The following is a 19027-nucleotide window of genomic DNA, read 5'->3' as shown; positions in this document are numbered from 1 at the left end:
TGTCATTGGTCTGAATCCATTGCCACGCATGTCTTACCCAGTGACTCCATTGTCATTGATGCCTAGATCTAAGGACTCCCTTGTCAATGGTCTGAATTCATTTTCATTAATATCTGGATGCAGTGACTCCATTGTCAGAATTGCTGGCAGCCTGGAGTTCTGCTGGGGGAGAGGTTATGCTCCCTCTGCTCCTCCTTTAAGGAAACCCTAGGTTCTAGGTCTGAACTTCGACACAAGCCCCAGTCCAAATCCCCACTCAGCCATAAAAGTGAAGATGGTTAGCACTCAAAAGTGTCCACTAGTGAGCATGCCACCCTGTGAAACTCACTATTCCAAACAGTATACAGTCATACCTCATGTTATGCCCACTGCAGGGTTCATCCTTCCAGGTTGTGCTCCATGCCGAACCGGTTACTTCCGGGTTCAGCGCATGCGCAGAAGCGCTAAATAGTGCTTTGCGCATATGCAGAAACGCCGAATCACAACCCACGTGTGCGCAGACGCGGGTTGCGAACACTGCGGGTTGCGAACGTGCATCCTGCACAGATCACGTTGGCAACCCAAGCATCCACTGTACCGGTTTTTCTCACTGTACTTGTTTCTCCAACAGGTTGTGCCCTCTTATTTTTTTTGGGGGGGGGCAAAGTCTTCTTGGAAGACAGTGTTCTTAGTTGAAACTTGAGTTGAATTTTTTATCCTGCTGCCAAGCTCTGACTGCTGGTGGTTTCATGTTCTTTTCTGTCCTTTCTTGACATGTTGCTATGTATATTTTATATTGTGTGTCATATCTGCATTTTACAGAAAGGTGACTAAAAAGTTGTTTTTAAAAATAATAATAATGAATAAATAGCAAACTCCTTGGAACAGCTGTTAAGACTGAGAAGTGGGGGAGATCCAGGAAGTAGGTCCACTTTTTCTCACAGTCAACCTTCTGGGGGCCACATGCCAGTGTTAGGCAAGTCCTTCAGATAGCAGTCCTTTGGTTGTTTTTTTTATCACGCTCCCCCCTCCCCCAATAATCTTCCTTTCTCTAAGCTAAGTTTATCCAGCTCTTTCAACCATTCCTTCTTGGACTTTTAGTTTCCAAGGCTTTCACTGTTCTGGTTGTCCTCCAGGGGTCATGATCCAGATTGTCAACATCCTTCTTAAAATGTGGTAGCCAGAAGGAGGAAATAAACAGAAGGAAGTGAAATGATGCGGGAGGCAGTGGAAGACAGGAGTGTCTGGCATGCTCTGGTCCATGAGTCGGACACAACTAAACAACTAAACAACAACAAAGTGAAATGAAATGAATACAAGGAAGTGAAAAGTACAGCAAACTATTCCTTCACAACACAAAATTTCTAGTGTATCTGAAGAAGTGTGCATGCACACGAAAGCTCATACCAAAATATAAACTTAGTTGGTCTTTAAGGTGCTACTGAAGGAATTTTTTTATTTTACTTCTGTTTCAAGTGTATCTGAAGAAGTGTGCATGCACACAAAAGCTCATACCAAAATATAAACTTAGTTGGTCTTTAAGGTGCTACTGAAGGAATTTTTTTATTTTGCTTCGACTCAGACCAACACGGCTACCTACCTGTAACTAACACAAAATTTGTTGCATATATATTTGTAGATTCCTACTATATCACTTTAGAGAGAAGACCAGGTCATTCGAATTCAAAAAATAAATAAAGATAAATTTGCATGAGAAGCATTTCAGAAGAATTCCAGTTGGATAGTCCTAGAAGTCAGATAGCCACACATAACACTATCATCTATACAACAGGGATGTATAACCTAAGTCATGGGGGCTGATTGTGGCCCTCCATTCTCTTTATGCAGCCCACAGGACACTCCCCAGGCCACACCCTCTCTCCCTAGGCCATGTTTTTCATCCATCCTGTTCCTCAGTCTTGTTGAGTGCTTTTGCCTGGCCAGAATGTGCCATTAAACTCTGGTAATGTCTCCTGCTTGTCTAGATGAAAGATAGAGGGGGGCAAGGGGGGAGGTAAACCCCTATCTTTTGCATGGTCTGGAATGTAGCTTATTATTGTGCAAAGATAGAGTCATATTTGCAGCTCTGCCAACCTTTTGGCTCAAACAGACTTTTTCTCTGTCACTGCATGAGGCAGGGCTAGAATTATTATTAATGGGTAGAAATTGGAAGAAAACACACTTCAACTAAACATTAGGAGAAATGTCATGGCAGTGAAATCTGTTTGACAGTGGAAACAGGCTGCCCTGGGGAGTGGTGGCTCTTCCTCACTACAGGTATTTAAGCAGGGGGTGGCCACCCATCTGTCAGGGATACGAACAGGCAGGGTCCACACCATCGTACACCCAACACACATTTAAAGCACAATGTCTTCCCCTCCCAAAATGCTAGGAACTGTAGTTTGTTAATTGATTTGTAGCTCTGTGAATGGGAAACTACAGTTCTCGGGGGTTGGGGGGGGTAGCCAGGTTCTGTAAATGCGTGTTGGATGTGCTTTAATTGTATGGTGCAGACTGTTCCCATTGTTGCATTCTGCATTATAGATCCTGCACTGAGTGGGAGGTTGACCTCCCGAGATCCCTTGGAATCTTGAAAATCATTTGATTCATTTAAAAAAACAAACACTGGCGTAGGAGGCACTTTGATAATATGGCACTTCAAATGCATCAATATATTAGTAGTAGTAGTAGTTTTACTGATACACATGCCTAATGGTAAGAACACTGCAGATCTCCCAGTTCTGAAACAACTGCAATTCAGTTTGCTGTGCAATTGATGGTATAGCAGGAGGAATCGATGCTTCTTCCTTGGGGATGCAGGTTTGAGACCCATAAGTGCCAGATAAAAGTTCTTTCAAAGCTCAGTGGTAGCTTCTGGTAAATAATAACCAATGTGCTGTGTTTGTCTTTAATGTTGGGAGAGCTATTTTGAGTTGCAAATCCACATGCTTTTCTGTAAAAGCTAACCTGGGAATATTGTCAGACCAATCGCTTATTAGCCTTTTGCTGTGCTTCAGGTCCTTTTAATGTTGGCTCAGCCGCCAGCGTTTGTTGTTAATAACAAATATAGCCCTAATGTGGGCTGGAAATAGCATTAACGTCATTAAAGCCTGGAAACATCATTTAATCAGTCAGACACAGCATCAAATAAGGAATGTTTTCATAGTAGGAAGGAGATTGCTGGGAGCTCGAGAGAGAGAAAAGCCTAATTAGTTTGAAGAAAGTGAACCGTGTGATGGAAAATAATGGCTAGGCAAAAAGAAGGATGGGCAGTGCATTTAACATGACTAGAAGGGCTTGCTGCACCCCTCCCAAGTTTAGCCATGTAGATTTGAGGGACAGGTACAGCTGACTTCTTCTTTCTCCTTCTTCTTGTGTTTCTCGCAGCCAGAGGCAAATGGGACTTCTAAAGCAATGCTATACGGGTGGGGTGTATGTGGCTTTTCTGGCCTCTTGAATCTCTGTGCAGAGCTTGGGGATGGGGTGGACATGGCAGGGTGGAGGTGTTGCAACATGTCTGGAGTTGCAGTTGAGTCTCAGCTAACAGCCTCAGTATGCATTCACCTCCCCTGTTGTTCCTTAACTATATGATCCTATATACCTATATCCTATACCTATATCCTATATGGTCCTATATACCAGGTCCTATATACCTGAAGGAGCGTCTCCACCCCCATTGCTCAGCCTGGACACTGAGATCCAGCGCCGAGGGCCTTCTGGCAATTCCCTCACTGCGAGAAGCAAAGCTACAGGGAACCAGGTAGAGGGCCTTCTCGGTAGTGGCGCCTGCCCTGTGGAATGCCCTCCCATCGGAGGTCAAGGAGATAAACAACTACCTGACATTTAGAAAACACCTAAAGACAGCCCTGTTTAGGGAAGTTTTTAATCTGTGATATTTTAATGTATTTTAGTATTTGTTGCGGGGTACAAATAAAATATTATTATTATTATTATTATTATTATTATTATTATTATTATTATTATTATTATATTATATAGAACATACTAAGTGCCCTGCTGGACCTGAGCAAAGCTCCAGCTTCATATGTTCCATAGTGACCAACCAGATGCCAAAAGGAAATTGCAGCAGGGTGTGCAGAAGGAAGATGGCATTAAACTCAAGTTTCCACTTTTCTCATCCATGCCACCCCTGCTGAGCCCATCTGTCTGTTTGATGGGATTTTATCACATATGTTGTTGACTGACATATAATGTCGTTTGACTGTTCCTCCAAATGAGGAGTGGGGAAACTGTGGCTCTCCAGCTGTTGCTGGACTGTGACTCTCAGTATTCCCAACCATTTTAAATGCTGACCACAGCTGATGAGAGTTGTGGTGCAACAACATCTGGAGGGCCAGAAGTTCCTCATTCCTGCACTAAATGTCCTCTTACATTTTACATTTGTTACATTTTAACAAAGATCTTTGTTGGGTCATTAATTTATTTTTCCCCCTCCCCACTTATCTGGAGTAGCAATACTGATAACAAGTCCAGGAAATGTTATAATAGCACAAAGGAAGTGTCTGTTACTATTCTTCGACTGACAGAGAATTGCCAAAGTGGTGTGTTCTTGGTTGGCTATTTACCAATATCCTCTGATTATCTATGGGTTTGTTTGGGTTGTTGTTTTTCCTTTGGCTGAGCAGCTGGCAATTAATGAGTTGATGAGAAATGGTCACAATGCAGTGAAATTAGTAAGTGAACATCTGGTATTAAAAGCTAATGCATGCTGAAGGTGGAGTTAATCTTTCAGATTATAGTGAAACAAAAGTCCAGTTCGGGCCTGAACAGGAAATGCTTCTTGGAGGGGGCAGGGGGGGCATGCTGGCCCTGCCCCAAACATCCTATCCACTAGTAAGTGGATCTTCTTGTGTTGTGTGGTCCTAATCTCCTTGTGTTGTGTGGGGAAAGTCTGAAAGGGGCTTCTGATTGCATTCACTTGGACATGAGTTGAAGTATTCATGCAGTTAGACACCCTTGATTATCAAAGTTCCTAACCATGCTGAGTGTTCTATGTAAGTTCAGTGTTGAGAAGGTTGGGAACAGAGAGGGTGGAACTGGTGCATGCTGGGACATGGTGGCTGAGATGAGCTTGTGGAGTTAATGCCTTCAGGTTGATAGTTCTCCCCCCCCCCCGGCATAATACCTACACAGGACTATTCATTTTATTGATACCAAAGTTACTTCCTCTGGAGGGAAGTGTGAAGTTCAGGTCGTTGCTCCAGGGAGATGCTGTGGATGAGAAGCTTTGCTGTGTACAGGGAGATCCCCCAACTCCACCGTAAGAGTTTCATTCATTGGGATTGCCCCCTGTGTTGAAAAGAATGGGAAAGTCTACATTCCTGAAGCTAAATATGCAGGTTGTAGCTCACATGAGGTTCTGAATTGAAACACATCCATCCAATTTAAACCTGATTTATACTTTACCTGTGGCATGGTTGCCACTTCCTGGTGGTAGGATTGTATGGAACATTTGGATGATTCTCTCATGTGTGTTTACAAGGATAACATGGGCAAAACAGTTCAGAGCACCCCCATTTCTGAATATTTGTGGGGAGTGGGAATGTGATGACTAGTCGCTCCAAACATGGTAACATTTGGTCCTGAAGCAGGGTGATGTTGTTATGCTGCCTCCAGTTTCATTAGTGAGTTAACTCCCATATTGCCCTGCCTAGAAGATCACAAGAGGAAAGGCATAAATTAAAAAGAAATATCGAGACAAATGTATGAATAAAATTTCCAGTATTCAGACAGAGCTGCAAAACCCACTTGTCAGCAGAGAAATGCCATTAAGTCCTTTAGGAACTCATTAATAGATTAACATTTGGATGAGTAATTATAGCTGCACTAGAAATAAAAATAAACAAGCAAGCCTTAGCATCACAGCTCCTCTAAACACTTGGCACACAAATGAAGATCAATACTATGAAATATCACTGCTGGAAGTAGTAAGGTCAAGTTGATTATGTCAAGAATAGATATGCTCTGCATGTGTGTGTATCTGTGTGTTATGTATGTGTTCTTGTGAGCTTAGCTGACTTGGTCACTGTGAATGGGTAGCTTGGGCCCTGGCAAAAGCCATATTCTGTCATGTGGTAGCCATTGGTACTGAACTTATAAAGGGGCTATGCAAAATGCATGGACTAACACACTACTGATAGCTGCCACTCCCCTATGGTTGATGCATGATCTTCTCCATTTGCATATGCATAGGGTTCCATCCATGGAAATGGGAGCACTAATGTCAATACTTCCACATGTATTGTACAGTATGAATCCCTTTAGGGTATGGTTAGCATGTATGTTGACATCTATTGGGAACAGTTAACCAGTGCATTTCAGACAGTCCCTTAACAAATTCAAGGGTGACTTACATTTAAAACAAAAACATAAAAATGCATATAAAACATCAATGTTCTCATGCAAACTCCTACAGTTAAATCACATGTGTGTGTGTGCACGCACGCACACACACACACAACCACCACTTGCCCAATAATAGCTACAGAAAGCTTTGGCAGCACACTAACAGCACTAAAGTAGGACCAAAGGTAATGTTAAATGCTTTTTAATGACTGGATGGTCTGTTGAAGTTCTGCAGTTCATTTTCAGGGGAGTGGGGTATGAGAAAAATGTCCTGCATTTCTGTACATGTGTTAGAAGGGGGATGCAAAGGGAAATAGGACACTTATTGGTAATTGATATTATTATTATTATTATTATTATTATTATTATTATTATTAAGCCCATATGTGTTTGCCTATTTTAAACTGGCAGCAGTTTCAGTTTGTATGGAATGAGAAAGGAACAGAGAGAACTGGTAATTTCTCAACGAAGCTATTTATTAATTATTTTACTTCAATGTATATAAACTGTTCAACTTTTTAAAAATGCAAAGCAATGTACCAAAAGTAAGAAAAAACTGTGCATAATAAAATAATATAAAACCAATAAGAAATGCAATAATTTCACATATCCACAATAACCAGCAATATACATGACTCTCAGACAAAACTTGGAAAGCCTTGGTAAAGAGAAATGGCATAGAAGGCAAGGCTCTGCCACCCGGCTACAGGAGCATCAGGTGGCAGGTGCTGGTGGCGTGGCGTCGTGGCAAAATGTTGGTGCACAGTTGAGTTGTCTTTCATTCATACGCCATCCTGATGCCCTTCTGTGCAGTGAAGGACGCTGTCCCTTTGCCAGTGCTGAAGTAAGATTCAAATACCACCTCCTTCCCTACAGACCTTCTCAGGTGTTAAGACTGGAAAAGCGGCCCTCTTAAGACTCATGCCACCCTAAGAAATTCTGCAGGTAACAGCTGAGGAGAGGGTTTGACTGGTGCCTTCGTTTTGCACCTTTAGGTGCCAGGCTAAAAGGTGCCTCTTAACTAGGTGTTTGGCTGATTGACACCTAATGCCTTTTTAAATGTGTTGTCAAAGGGGAGATGGTTATTGGTTGTCTTTGTTTTGATTTTTAGTATGGATGGATGGATGAATGAATGGACAGACAGATGATAGATGATCGATTAGATGATAGATAGATAGATGATAGATAGATAGATAGATAGATAGATGATAGATAGATAGATAGATAGATAGATAGATAGATAGATAGTGATCTTATGCTGTTAACCACCCTGAGATCTACAGGTATAGAGCAGTATACAAATTTTAATAATAATGATGACCAGCACTTTGAATTGTCCCCACAATTGAACTGGAAGCCAGCACAGATTAGACAAAGATAAAGTAATATGCTCCCCCCCCCCAAAAGTGGCCAGATACCGTAGTACTCTTGCCACTGTGTTTTGCACTAGTTGAAGTTTCCAAACACTCTTCAAGGTAGTTCCATGTACTTTATCTAGGAAAGGGTGCAGCTGGTACTCCAGCCAAAGCTGTGCAAATGCGCCGCTGGCCACGTGTGCCACCTGGCAATCCAGGAGCACCTGCAGACTGCAACCCCGTTCCTTCAAGTAGAGTGCAATCCTATTGACAGCAGGCTTAAGTTTTGTTGTAGCAGTCTTCTAATACAGAAATGGGGAATCTGTGGCACTCTGGTTCCCCTGAAACTCCCACCACTCCTGACCATTGGCCATGCTTGGCTGGACCTGACAAGAGCTGGAGTCCAAGCACCACAGGTTCCCCTTGCGCTTTTCTGATATTTTCTTCTCTCTGAGTGAGTAGTAATTCACTATTCAGAAGGAAGCCTTTAATGTATTGGGCTAGCGGAACAACAGCTATTTTCAGGAGAACAAAACTGAAATACATGAAGAGTGACACGGGGCTGTAAAATTCAGAAACGACAGAATGAAGCCATCAAGGTGTAAAAAAAAAAAAGATTTCAGGCCTTGAGCTTTGCAATTTTTCTATTGAAATGTCCTCATTGATTTGTTACAAATACTGTTAACCCTGTGTTTGGAAAATGGCGGGGACATTATCGCTTGTGTTCTCATTTGTAATAAAATAGATTAACTTGCTGTGAAATTTTAACTAGACGGAGACACAACAGTAGCTACCTAATGAACCACAGCTCATTGCTGTTAAGTAGCTTAATAGATGCATACTGATTACGGGGCTGAAAAATGGATCTGTTTACGTGCAAAGAAGAAACTGCTCGCATATATTAAGGGGTAAAAAGAGAATCACAACTGCCTTCCATTATAGAGAACGTCTCAATCCACATCCTGGTTCTCATTGCTGGGTCTTCATTTATCACCAAGTGTCATCTAAATGTAGTTTGTCAAGAATCCAAACCTCTAGGGAGCTCCACTACTGCCTACCTGGGAAATGGAAATCCTCCTCACATCAAGCATGTGCCCACCTGTTTAGTTAGCAATGATGCAAATTTGCTTTCTCTTTCCAAAAGGGTTCATTATTTGCAAGTTAAGCTGTTCTATCATTGTTCCATTAGGCCAGAGACTACAACTCCCATCTTTCCTGACCATTGGCCATGCTGGCTGAGGTTGATGGGAGTTGGAGTCCAACAACATCTGGAGGTTTTGAATCAAAGGGGTTATTTGGGGAGAGTAAGGCAGGGATTGGAGACTAAGGGGGGGGGAACTCTTCAAATGTATGCAATAGATGGGAACAATTCAAAAACAGAACCAATGCTTCCTTGTTTCTCTCTCAGGTCCTTTCTCAATTTAGGTAATTTAATCCAGAGGCCATTTTCACTACCCAAAATAGTAGTGCCTATTGTTCTCCTCCTTTTCTTACCAATACAGTTATAATCTCTGAAATAATATCCTACAGGTCCCCTGGGAAGAGAGAAGGAAAAAACACCCAATGTTTGTTTCAAACTGATTTAAATCAAAAATGCCCTCAAGATACAGAGGCACAAAAGGCCTTGAATAGATTATGATCTGTTTAAGGTTAACAAATATTTTTAATTAGTAGACAAATAGTACAGCAATTAAATGCTTCTCTTTTAAGTTTTATTAGTTATTGTATGTTCATTAAATAAGAGATAATGAGTTAAAAAGCATGTCCGTTGAGGATTAACCACTGTATAATAGATAGGCATCTGTTACATGATTTTGAGGTTCACTTGGCATTGAATGTCCAATAACTATCCTATTAAAAAAACGAATTTCAGGCAACATTTTCAGCGCAGTGTGTTTGGAATAGGCAAATGCTACATACAGTATTACAATTAGGAAACTCTGTTCTAGAGCCCCCTGCACAGCCTGCTGGAAGCAGAGCTTGAAATATGAGGCCTGATTAGCAGTGTGGCAACTTAACACATTGCCAAAACAGAGGAAGCTTCCTTATACTTAGTCCCATCATTAGACCATCTAGCTCAGTGTTGTGTACACCGACCAACAGCAGCTTCCAAGATCTCAGAGGGGGGTTTCCCCCAGCCCTACCTGAAGACACCAGGGGCATTATGCATGCAGAGCAGATGCTCTACCACTGAGTAGTGGCCCTCCCCTCCCTAGAGGACATGCATCACCAACAGAGGACACAAAGAGGATAGATTTACATAAAATTTGCATGTGTTAATTTGTAGGTATAGATGCAAAATTGGAAATAATTACTGTAATTTAAATAGTGGGTTGAAACTGTGACCAGGTGACCAGTGTGCCTGCTTAGTCTGCTGTCCAGCTGCTAACTACTAATAAGGCAGCTTCAGGACTCCTGATCTCCCTTCTTTTTATCTTTAAATTGGACCTGGATCAATCAGCACTTGAAACAGAGAACTGTATTCCATATAGTATGGTACCTTACTGACTAGGGAAGCCGAAGCCTAAAATAAAAAAAATCACTGGGCAGGGTCTGGCATCGGCACGGAGAGAGATCAGAGCTGCAACAGGTGGTGAGAAAGAGGTCTTTGATGGATCTAAGGACAGAGCCTCTCACACTTTGGCAAACCTTGAGGTATAGCCTAGCAGATGTAGGTGGACCCAATCCACAGAACAGAACACAAAGCAGTTCAGCAAAGTTGTGCAGCAGGAGTGGCTAGCCTTTGGCTCCCCAGATGTTCCTGAACTACAACTCCCACTATTCCTGGCCATTGACCATGCTGTTTGGGGCTGTTGGGAGTTGTAGTTCAGCAAGATCTGGAGAGTCACAGGCTACCCCACCCCTGGTGTACAGCATAAAAATGCATTGGGGGTAAAATATACTGTCCTTTGGGTAACTGATCTTGAAAGTGTATTCTAAAGTAACACCAAATACTATTTGATTGCTTTAATTGCTTACTATGACATGGTCATCTCACACAGCTACTGCCTTAGCTTGTGCCCCAGGTATTAAGGAGTGGAGTTAAAGCACACACACCCCAATCTCTCTGGGCTCTTTTCCACCTTTGACTTTCTCTCACCAGAGCACTCTGGGGCTGGTTGATGCCTGGCTGCCTTATGAACAGCCACCTACAGCACTCTCCCTACCTGCTATTCCCAGCGGTCTTGAGTCCCCCTTGTATTCAAAGGCACTGCAACAGAGCCATGCCAGTATTCATTCCTGCTCTCCCTCTTGACTACCCTTGTCTGCCTCTTCTGCTGAGGCACCTAGGATAGTACTGTCTTGGCAGATATTTGTGTGTGTTCTGATAGGGTTTTTTTGGGGGGGGTGGCCTAGCCATGAGTCTGAATTGGGGCAGCAGCGATGTACTCCAAATACTTTATTTTAATGTGCTTCTTCTTTCTAAAGGAGAGAATTCATGACAGCCCTTCACCAGCCCCATCCATGGAAGAGAGTCAGCGGCCCGGGAGTCATGCCTCTTCACACCAGAGCAGCAGCATTTCAAGTTCTCCATCGCAGCTTGACAACACATCAGATAGAATTGGTTGGTACCCTATTCATGGTGACTGTTCTGATGCCACTGATGTCTGGAAGTGTCCTTTGTCAAAGATCTCTCACAAGAGACAGGTGGAAAGAAAGCTACATTCATACCTCGGGTTGAGTACGCTGCGGGTTGCGTACTTTCGATAAGAACCGTGCAGACCCGGAACTGTTTACTTCCAGGTTCCGCCGCATGCGCAGAAGCACTCTTATCAGCGCTTCGCACATGCGTGGAAGCGCCGCTCAGGCTGCGTAGTTTTCTGGGTGCGAACGGCACCCCAAAACAGGTTGAGTATGCAAGCCAATATACCACTGTAATTGTAGGAAGTGAGCATATATCCAAAGGATGCAAACAAGAAATAATGACTGTGGGTGGCAATAACATTTACTGGTAATCAGTTAGATTAGCCACTTACGAGCACAAGCCTAGAATTGTTTTCAGAGAAGTTCAATGTTGGATTTATTCCCTAGGATGATTGCACACAAAGAAGGTGCCCCAATTTTAAGTGGACAGAGGAATATGATACAAGCTTAAATCCAATTTAATTAGGTAACCGTTATAATTAGTTCTTCCTCACAGAATATGCTCTGGTTGGTTTCACCCTGAAAAATTTAGGAAGCAGATTATGTATATTAGTTTAGGAGAGTTCCTGCAAGTCCAAGTAAAGAATACTGAGCTGGATAGACCAATGGTCTGACTCTGTGTAGGGCAGGCTACCTACATTCCTATAGTCTCAGTCTGCAATCTGATTGCAACCTGAAAATCGCCATATTTGTTTTAAAATGTTTGCTCTCTGACAACAAACATTCATCAGAGTCATGTAAAGTATGTTGATAATAATAATAATAATAATAATAATAATAATAATATTATTATTATTATTTTAGGATAGAATTTTAATAGTTCTGTTAAGTATGACAAATGTAATTTTTAATCAATGGAGAAGATAAGCCAAATATCATATAGTTACCTCATCCATGTGATTTTACAGGTGCTACATTTTTTTTAAAAAAAAAATCTCAGTAGCACAGATTATTGTCTTTGAACTGTCATCCATCAGTTTGGGTGGTTAACCATCTAGCTGTCTATATCTGTCTATTAAGTGAGAGGAATTACAGATAATTACCAATTCCTTAAATCCTCTGGTCTATTAAAAGCATTTTTCTTCCGAAATGATTTCAATGAATCACTCTTCTTAATTAGTTAATCTGAACATTTCAGAGGAAATCATTCATGTCTCAACTCATCTGCAGTTTTTTCACTTTCTTCATGGTTTTCTTTGTACTGTATTGTGCTTGCAGGCTTGCAGGCTTATTTCCCCCTGTCTGCAAGAATTGGTAATTCGCTCCCTCCAAAAAATCCATTCATTTTGTCCATACCCCTAGACTCCCATTTCTCATGTGTATGGCTAATGGATGGAGGGTGCGCAGTGCTATTTTTCTAGAAAAATAGGTGCAAAAACGCACCATGAACACCTCCCTCATTGTCTTATAATGGCAATGGTGCCCACTGGAAAGGTGCCGGAACTCAGTTCTGGTGAGTTCCTGCTAAAAAAAACCTGTGTGTGTGTGTGTGTGTGTGTGTGTGTGTGGCATGGAGCTAAGCCATATGGTCTTGCCCATGGCAAGTGTGCTTATCTGGCTCTTCCCTTCTCACAGAAGACAGAGCCCCCTGTTCTCCTATATGTAATTGGGAGTCCCAGTGATGTGGAGAAGGGGGCCAATGGGAGTATAGCTGGCTACTCCCTTCAAATATTCACTGAACATGTAGATGCCATTGTAGCAGGGCACAGGGGTGTTGGAGTACAGCTGTTGGCAGAAAACATAGCCCCAGTCTACCTTTAATGTGTTAGGCTTTTATATGGAGGGGATAATGTGGGCTCCTAACACTAGGTGCCTTTTTACACAACCACTTCAGAATCTATCATACAAGGTGCATGAGCAAATGATGCATATGAATTTTTTTGAACTTGTGTATGTGTCCAACATGGTACAAAATATGGGAACTGGGCTTTTTTTTTAAAAAAAAGTGAAAGATAATTCCTAGAAATGGTGGTGATTTATATTTGAACGATCTAACTAGTATGCATTTTCATGTTCCATAGCAATTTTCCAGGCATCTATTACTAGACTCTAGTTACCAGTATTGATCACAGAGCAGGGATGGAGAACCTTTGGTCCTCTGGATGTCAGACTACAACTCCCATCACCCTTGGCCATTGGCTAGGGCTGATGGGATCTGAAGTCCAGCAACATCTAGAAGGCCACAAGTTACCTATCACTGACATAGGTGGGAAAAAGTATTTTGCAAATTCACTTAGAGATGTGACCTCTCTTACAATAGGAAATAGTATTGCTTCGTATTTCAGAGCGCATAAATGGATTGACATTTGAATATACCTCAGGCAGATTAGTAGAATACCATCAATGGTGATAAGGGAGACAAATAAATATTTATGTGAAAGCATCTGTAGTAGGAAGAGTAGGTATCCATCCCAGTAAGGCTTGCTTCACTTCACACAATTCCACACTGCAATCATAGTGGGGTTAAGCCTTAAGGACATCTGTGAATTCTTTGCAGTGGTCATAAAGTTAACTATTCTGATTTCTCTGGCTGGGATGTAATTTGACCCAGTCAAGGGCCACCAGTGGAAAAAGGACACCGAATAACTAAAAGGATGGGCTCTGAAGGTCATTTCCCATCTGACTTTGTATGAATTGGCCAGCTATGTTGAAGCTCTTGGGCTTCATAAAACCTGATCCTTTGTGGCAGGTGTGTGGCACAATACATTTCCAGTTCCTGAATAGCAATCTCAAGAAGATTGAGGGCCCCCCAAGAATATAGTAAAAAGGTAAAGGTAAAGGGACCCCTGACCATTAGGTCCAGTCGTGACCGACTCTGGGGTTGCGCGCTCATCTCGCATTATTGGCCGAGGGAGCCGGCGTATAGCTTCCAGGTCATGTGGCCAGCATGACAAAGCCGCTTCTGGCAAATCAGAGCAGCACATGGAAACGCCGTTTACCTTCCCGCTGTAGCGGTTCCTATTTATCTACTTGCATTTTGACATGCTTTCGAACTGCTAGGTTGGCAGGAGCTGGGACCAAGCAACGGGAGCTCACCCCATCACAGGGATTCGAACCGCCGACCTTCTGATCAGCAAGCCCTAGGCTCAGTGGTTTAACCACAGCTCTTAACTGTTGTACACTGAGGATATTGTTTATAATTTTGGCAAATATGCAGGTCAGTGTCCCTCACTCTTTCTCCTTCTCCTTCTTCACTCTGTCGTGCCCTTTCTTTTAGGCATGCTGCCAAATAATAGAGAGGGTGAACCCGTGGATCAAGATCCTGGACCCAACCCAAAGAAACTCCTGAAGGAAAAAGGTAATGTCCTCTCATGTTTCATTCTTCACAAAGGATCTTCGTTCTTCACAAAGGATCACAGACTAGATTCACTGCACTCTTTCTGTCTGTTGTAAAATGATCACAGTAGCTAAGTGTGTAGTTTTCATTTGATTTTAGATTGCAATTAGATCGCATTTGTTGCAAAGACACCCCCCCCCGGGTACTAACCGTGGAGAACAAACAAACAAACAAACAGTCTGGTTCATAGGCTGCAAGTTCTGCTTACGTGGTTCAATCAGTTGTTAGGGATATTGGTGAGATTCTTTCATGTAGAGGTAAAACAGCTGATCCAGACCTCGAGTTTCATGGAAATAAACAAACCAGAGAAAGGGACAGACAGAAAAGCAACCCACAAGTATAGGCATGAAGTTCAATAGAGCCAGGTTTTATTCATTGGGAAGAGAGCATTTACGCCGGTTGACGGACATAATACACAATTTCAACACAAAGATAGATGTTTATGCCCTTGGATAGGGATATCTGTTCCTGAATAGTTCTGGAGGACCAAGACCAAGTGTAGTGCAGGGGGAACCTTGAGATATTAGGGTCTTGAGCTCCATAAGGCTCATATATCAAACCCTGTATTGAAATACCCATCTGGTTCCTTCTTGTCTTGCCTTCAGACATGGCACCTTCTGCATGTCAAGCAGATGTTCTACCTCTGAGCTATGACTGTTCCCTTGTAACGTGGCTCTTGGGAATGTGCCCCAGCATTTGTCACCTGAGTCTTCTGCCTAACAGATGGTCATCTTATCAGAGTTAGGTCCTGGTTTTGCTGCTGCTTCTTTTCCCCAGTTTTGCTGGTTGCTGCATTCATTGATGAGTATATGTGTGTGTGTGTGTTGCAATGTCTGAGCTTTCTGATTTTTGTTGTTGTTGCTTCAAAGGACCATATGAATGGAAAAGCAGAGTGAACATGTCTACATAAATAAATTCATGTAGAATATGGTATGCAAAAAATAGATTAAATATGAATATGACTAAAGATTTTGAGTGCTTACTGTGACTCAGCATGTTGGCCGACAGTTGCATTTCTGAATACAGTTTTTTTTTCCTAGAACACGCAATTTTGGAGTGAGCCTGTGGCTACAGATTATTGCAAGTTATATGGCAAAATTATACAAATATTGATTCACACTCCAACAAAATTATACCAAGCAGATGAATATTAAATAGGGAATGCCAGTTCAGGAGTGCAAATTCTGCAGTCATACCTGGGCTGTGCCTTGTAGCTTACCTATATACTTCTGTTACTTGTGTTTTGTATACAGTATTTCCTTCCGTAATATTTGTATGAAATGTGAGCCTCATTTTTCATACCCTGACTGTTTGTCTTTACCGAGAAAAAAAATAGTATTTATTCCTGTGAAGGTTTTCAAAGTTATTATTAAGGTGGTATGTAGTTAACTCAAAATTATCAACATTTATTAAGTATGACAAGTCAGCAATTTACACAAGCATGGCAAACATATGTTTTCACATCTGGTTTGAGTAATATCATCATGATTTTTAAAATGATTTATAGCTCTGCAGGCCATAAAATGCCAGCTTTGCTGTAGCTTGGAGTTTTTCAGTCATTGAGCAAATTACTAAAAGCATGTAATGAGGGCAGGGTGGGGGAGCAGGGGAGTGAGGGAGAGATGTTTGCCCACGTCTTAAATGTAACTCCAAAAGTTTGGTATTCCATAACAATTAGCAGGGCAATTTGTGCAAAATCCAGCTACAGTTGTTAACACTCCATATTGAGAAGCCCTAAAATGCTGACAAGGTTATCTTGTTCCTCAATAGGTAGCAAGTAGAATTCAGAGTGTGTCCCTGTAGGATGCCGCAATAATCAGGGCCACCTAGGGGTGAGGAAGAGGGGTTACAGGTCCAGATCCAGCAGGGGAGCCAAACTGTGAGCTTTCATTTTAAAAAATATAATAAATGTGCCCCTAGCACGTGTGGAATGAAAGTTATGAAGCAAAATGTGCAGGCACCATTTGAAGCAATTGCTTTGTTAGTTATGAGCTTACTCATGCCTTTCAGTTACAGGTAGGTAGCCGTGTTGGTCTGATGTAGTCGAAACAAAATAAAAAAATTCCTTCCAGCAGCACCTTAGAGACCAACGTAAGTTTGTCATTGGTATGAGCTTTTATGTGCATGCACACTTCTTCAGATACCTTTCAGTGTGTTTCACCAGTGAGTGATGTCAGAGGTGTGTTTTATGAACCCTGTAGAGAAGCGTAGAGTCACACAAACCAGAGAAGACACAAACATGGCTTCCGAATGGCCAAGGAAATCTCTTCTCCAGAAAATACAGAAGAGATTTCCTGGGCCATTTTGAAGCCATGTTTACTGTATATTCCTGCCTATAAGACTACTTTTTAAACCAGGAAAATCTTCCCAAAAGTCGTCTTATACGCCAGGTCGTATTTCTTATACGGCAAGTATATCCCAAACTCTAGATTTTAACTGGAAAAGTTGGAGGTCGTCTTATACGCCCAATCATCTTATACACCGGAATATACGTCAAACTGGAATATACGTCAAACTTATACGCCCAATCATCTTATACACCGGGCACATGTCAAACTGGTTTTTCCTCTAGATTCAAACAATATCAAAAGGCTGCCCTGTTATTTTTTAAGGGACTTTCTGTGTCATTTTGAAGCTGCCCCCTCCATCTTTTTCCATAGAGAAGTGATTGCTACCCAAATAATAATAATAACAACAACTGAGAAATCCAGAACTGCAGTGTTGTGGTGACAGGGCAGTAGTGTGTCCTCTCAAAATTAGCAGCATAAACAGGAATCCATGCTATTTCTCAGATTAAGCTTCATGCTACCTTCTCCTCCTTCTCCTTCTCCTTCAGTATCTGGGTATCAAGTAATTGTCCTGCTAATGGAAATAAAATCCATCATTAGCATATGTTGCAAAGAGCAGGAGGATTTGTAGGTTATGTCATCCCTACAAAGTAGCCCAGTGTTGCTATACTTATTGGGGGGGGCGTGGGCGAGTAGTGTATGATCCCCTTGCAGTGTTGTACAGTGTTGCTATTCAGTCTCTTTTAGGTAAATGCAGTTGGTGGAGGCAGGGGTTGAACTTGGCAGCAATGGCCAAGGCAGGTGATTAATTGCTTTAGCACCCATAGAGGAAAAATAGGGGGATTCATTGCTGCTGGTGGTAAAAACTTGTAAATGGAGAGATTCATGTCAAAGGCTGGAATCCTTTTTGCTCAAAACAAGAAAAAGAAAGTAGTAGCTGTTTCACTTGTTCTGATAACATTGCTGTAACTAATAAAGAATAAATAAATGATCACAACAAATGTTTTTAGAATGCTCAGCTTGCTTTTTAAGAATTTAATGTTGATTTCTCCAGGCATGAGCTTAGTTGCCGTAAATCATCAATCTCCTTTGATCACAACCCCCATCTGAAATCTAGTACTGCTAACATAAGATCTGCTGACGAAAGCTCTACAGCAACAAAACCAGTTTACAACTCATGAAACTTAAGTTCTTTCCATCATTCAGGATTGGCACAGGCAGAAGAGCAGGGCTCTTGAGGTGTATGGCAGGCAGAAATCCGTCAGGTTAGGGCTTTTTTAATTATGGAAATAGCTCCTGTTGCTCTATCCCAGCTTCTGCCAACCTAGCAGTTTGAAAGCATAGCAACACAAGCAAATAAATAGGTACCGCTGCAGTGGGAAGGTAAACAGTGTTTCCGTGCACTCTGGCTTGTGTCACATTGTCCCGTTCTGCCAGAAATGGTTTCAGTCATGCTGGCCATGTGACCCGGAAAGCTGTCTGCGGACAAACGCCGGCTCCCTCAGCCTGAAAGCGAGATGAGCACCACAACCCCATAGTCACCTCTGACTGGGCTTAACCATCCAGGGATCCTTTACCTTTTTTTACCTTTACACCTATGGTGAAAGCTTCACCTGTTGGCATTCTGTCTGTCAGATATCTTACTTTTTTATTTTGTGTACTCCATCCCTCCTACAAAAGAGGGTATGAATGTTCTCATGGCACTTTTGAATGTGAGAAGGAGAACCCAATTCACATGCAGTGTTCTGGGCCCCTAAAAATCATGTCGGCAGCCCTAAGTTTAATTCTCCCCTGCAGTATTATGCAGTCCCTATAAACTGGAAAATTTGAATATGTTCAAAATAGGCAAGGGAAATAACGCACCAACCCTTTCCTACATTTTTGAATATATGACACTTTTGTTTAGCTGAGGATGGGAAAGTTAGTTCATGTCATTTTTGCATGTGAACAATTCCATTTGTGCTTTAATCTGTGAATTTTTAATTTTTCTTTGAACCAAAAATTGCACCAGAAGTTTCAGGAATTGTGAAACCTGGTAAATAACTGACTTCCAAACC

General features: G+C 41.9%; 1 protein-coding gene across 4 annotated transcripts in view; it reads left to right on the top strand.

Annotated features, from left to right (window-relative positions):
* DACH2 (dachshund family transcription factor 2) overlaps nucleotides 1-19027 on the top strand; it is a 303182-nt gene that overhangs the window by 236463 nt on the left and 47692 nt on the right. For all 4 annotated transcript variants that reach the window (XM_035113844.3, XM_060270328.2, XM_035113842.3 and 1 more), the window contains 2 exons: nucleotides 11130-11265; nucleotides 14563-14643. In XM_035113844.3, the coding sequence (XP_034969735.1) occupies nucleotides 11130-11265; nucleotides 14563-14643 (217 nt within the window). The remainder of the gene's footprint in view (nucleotides 1-11129; nucleotides 11266-14562; nucleotides 14644-19027) is intronic.

Source organism: Zootoca vivipara, chromosome Z2, assembly GCF_965207765.1.
Source record: "Zootoca vivipara chromosome Z2, rZooViv2.hap1.1, whole genome shotgun sequence".
In the NCBI taxonomy this organism is placed as follows: Eukaryota; Metazoa; Chordata; class Lepidosauria; order Squamata; family Lacertidae; genus Zootoca; species Zootoca vivipara.
Note: the sequence above shows the minus strand (reverse complement) of the source record. Positions and strands in the feature narration are given on the sequence as shown.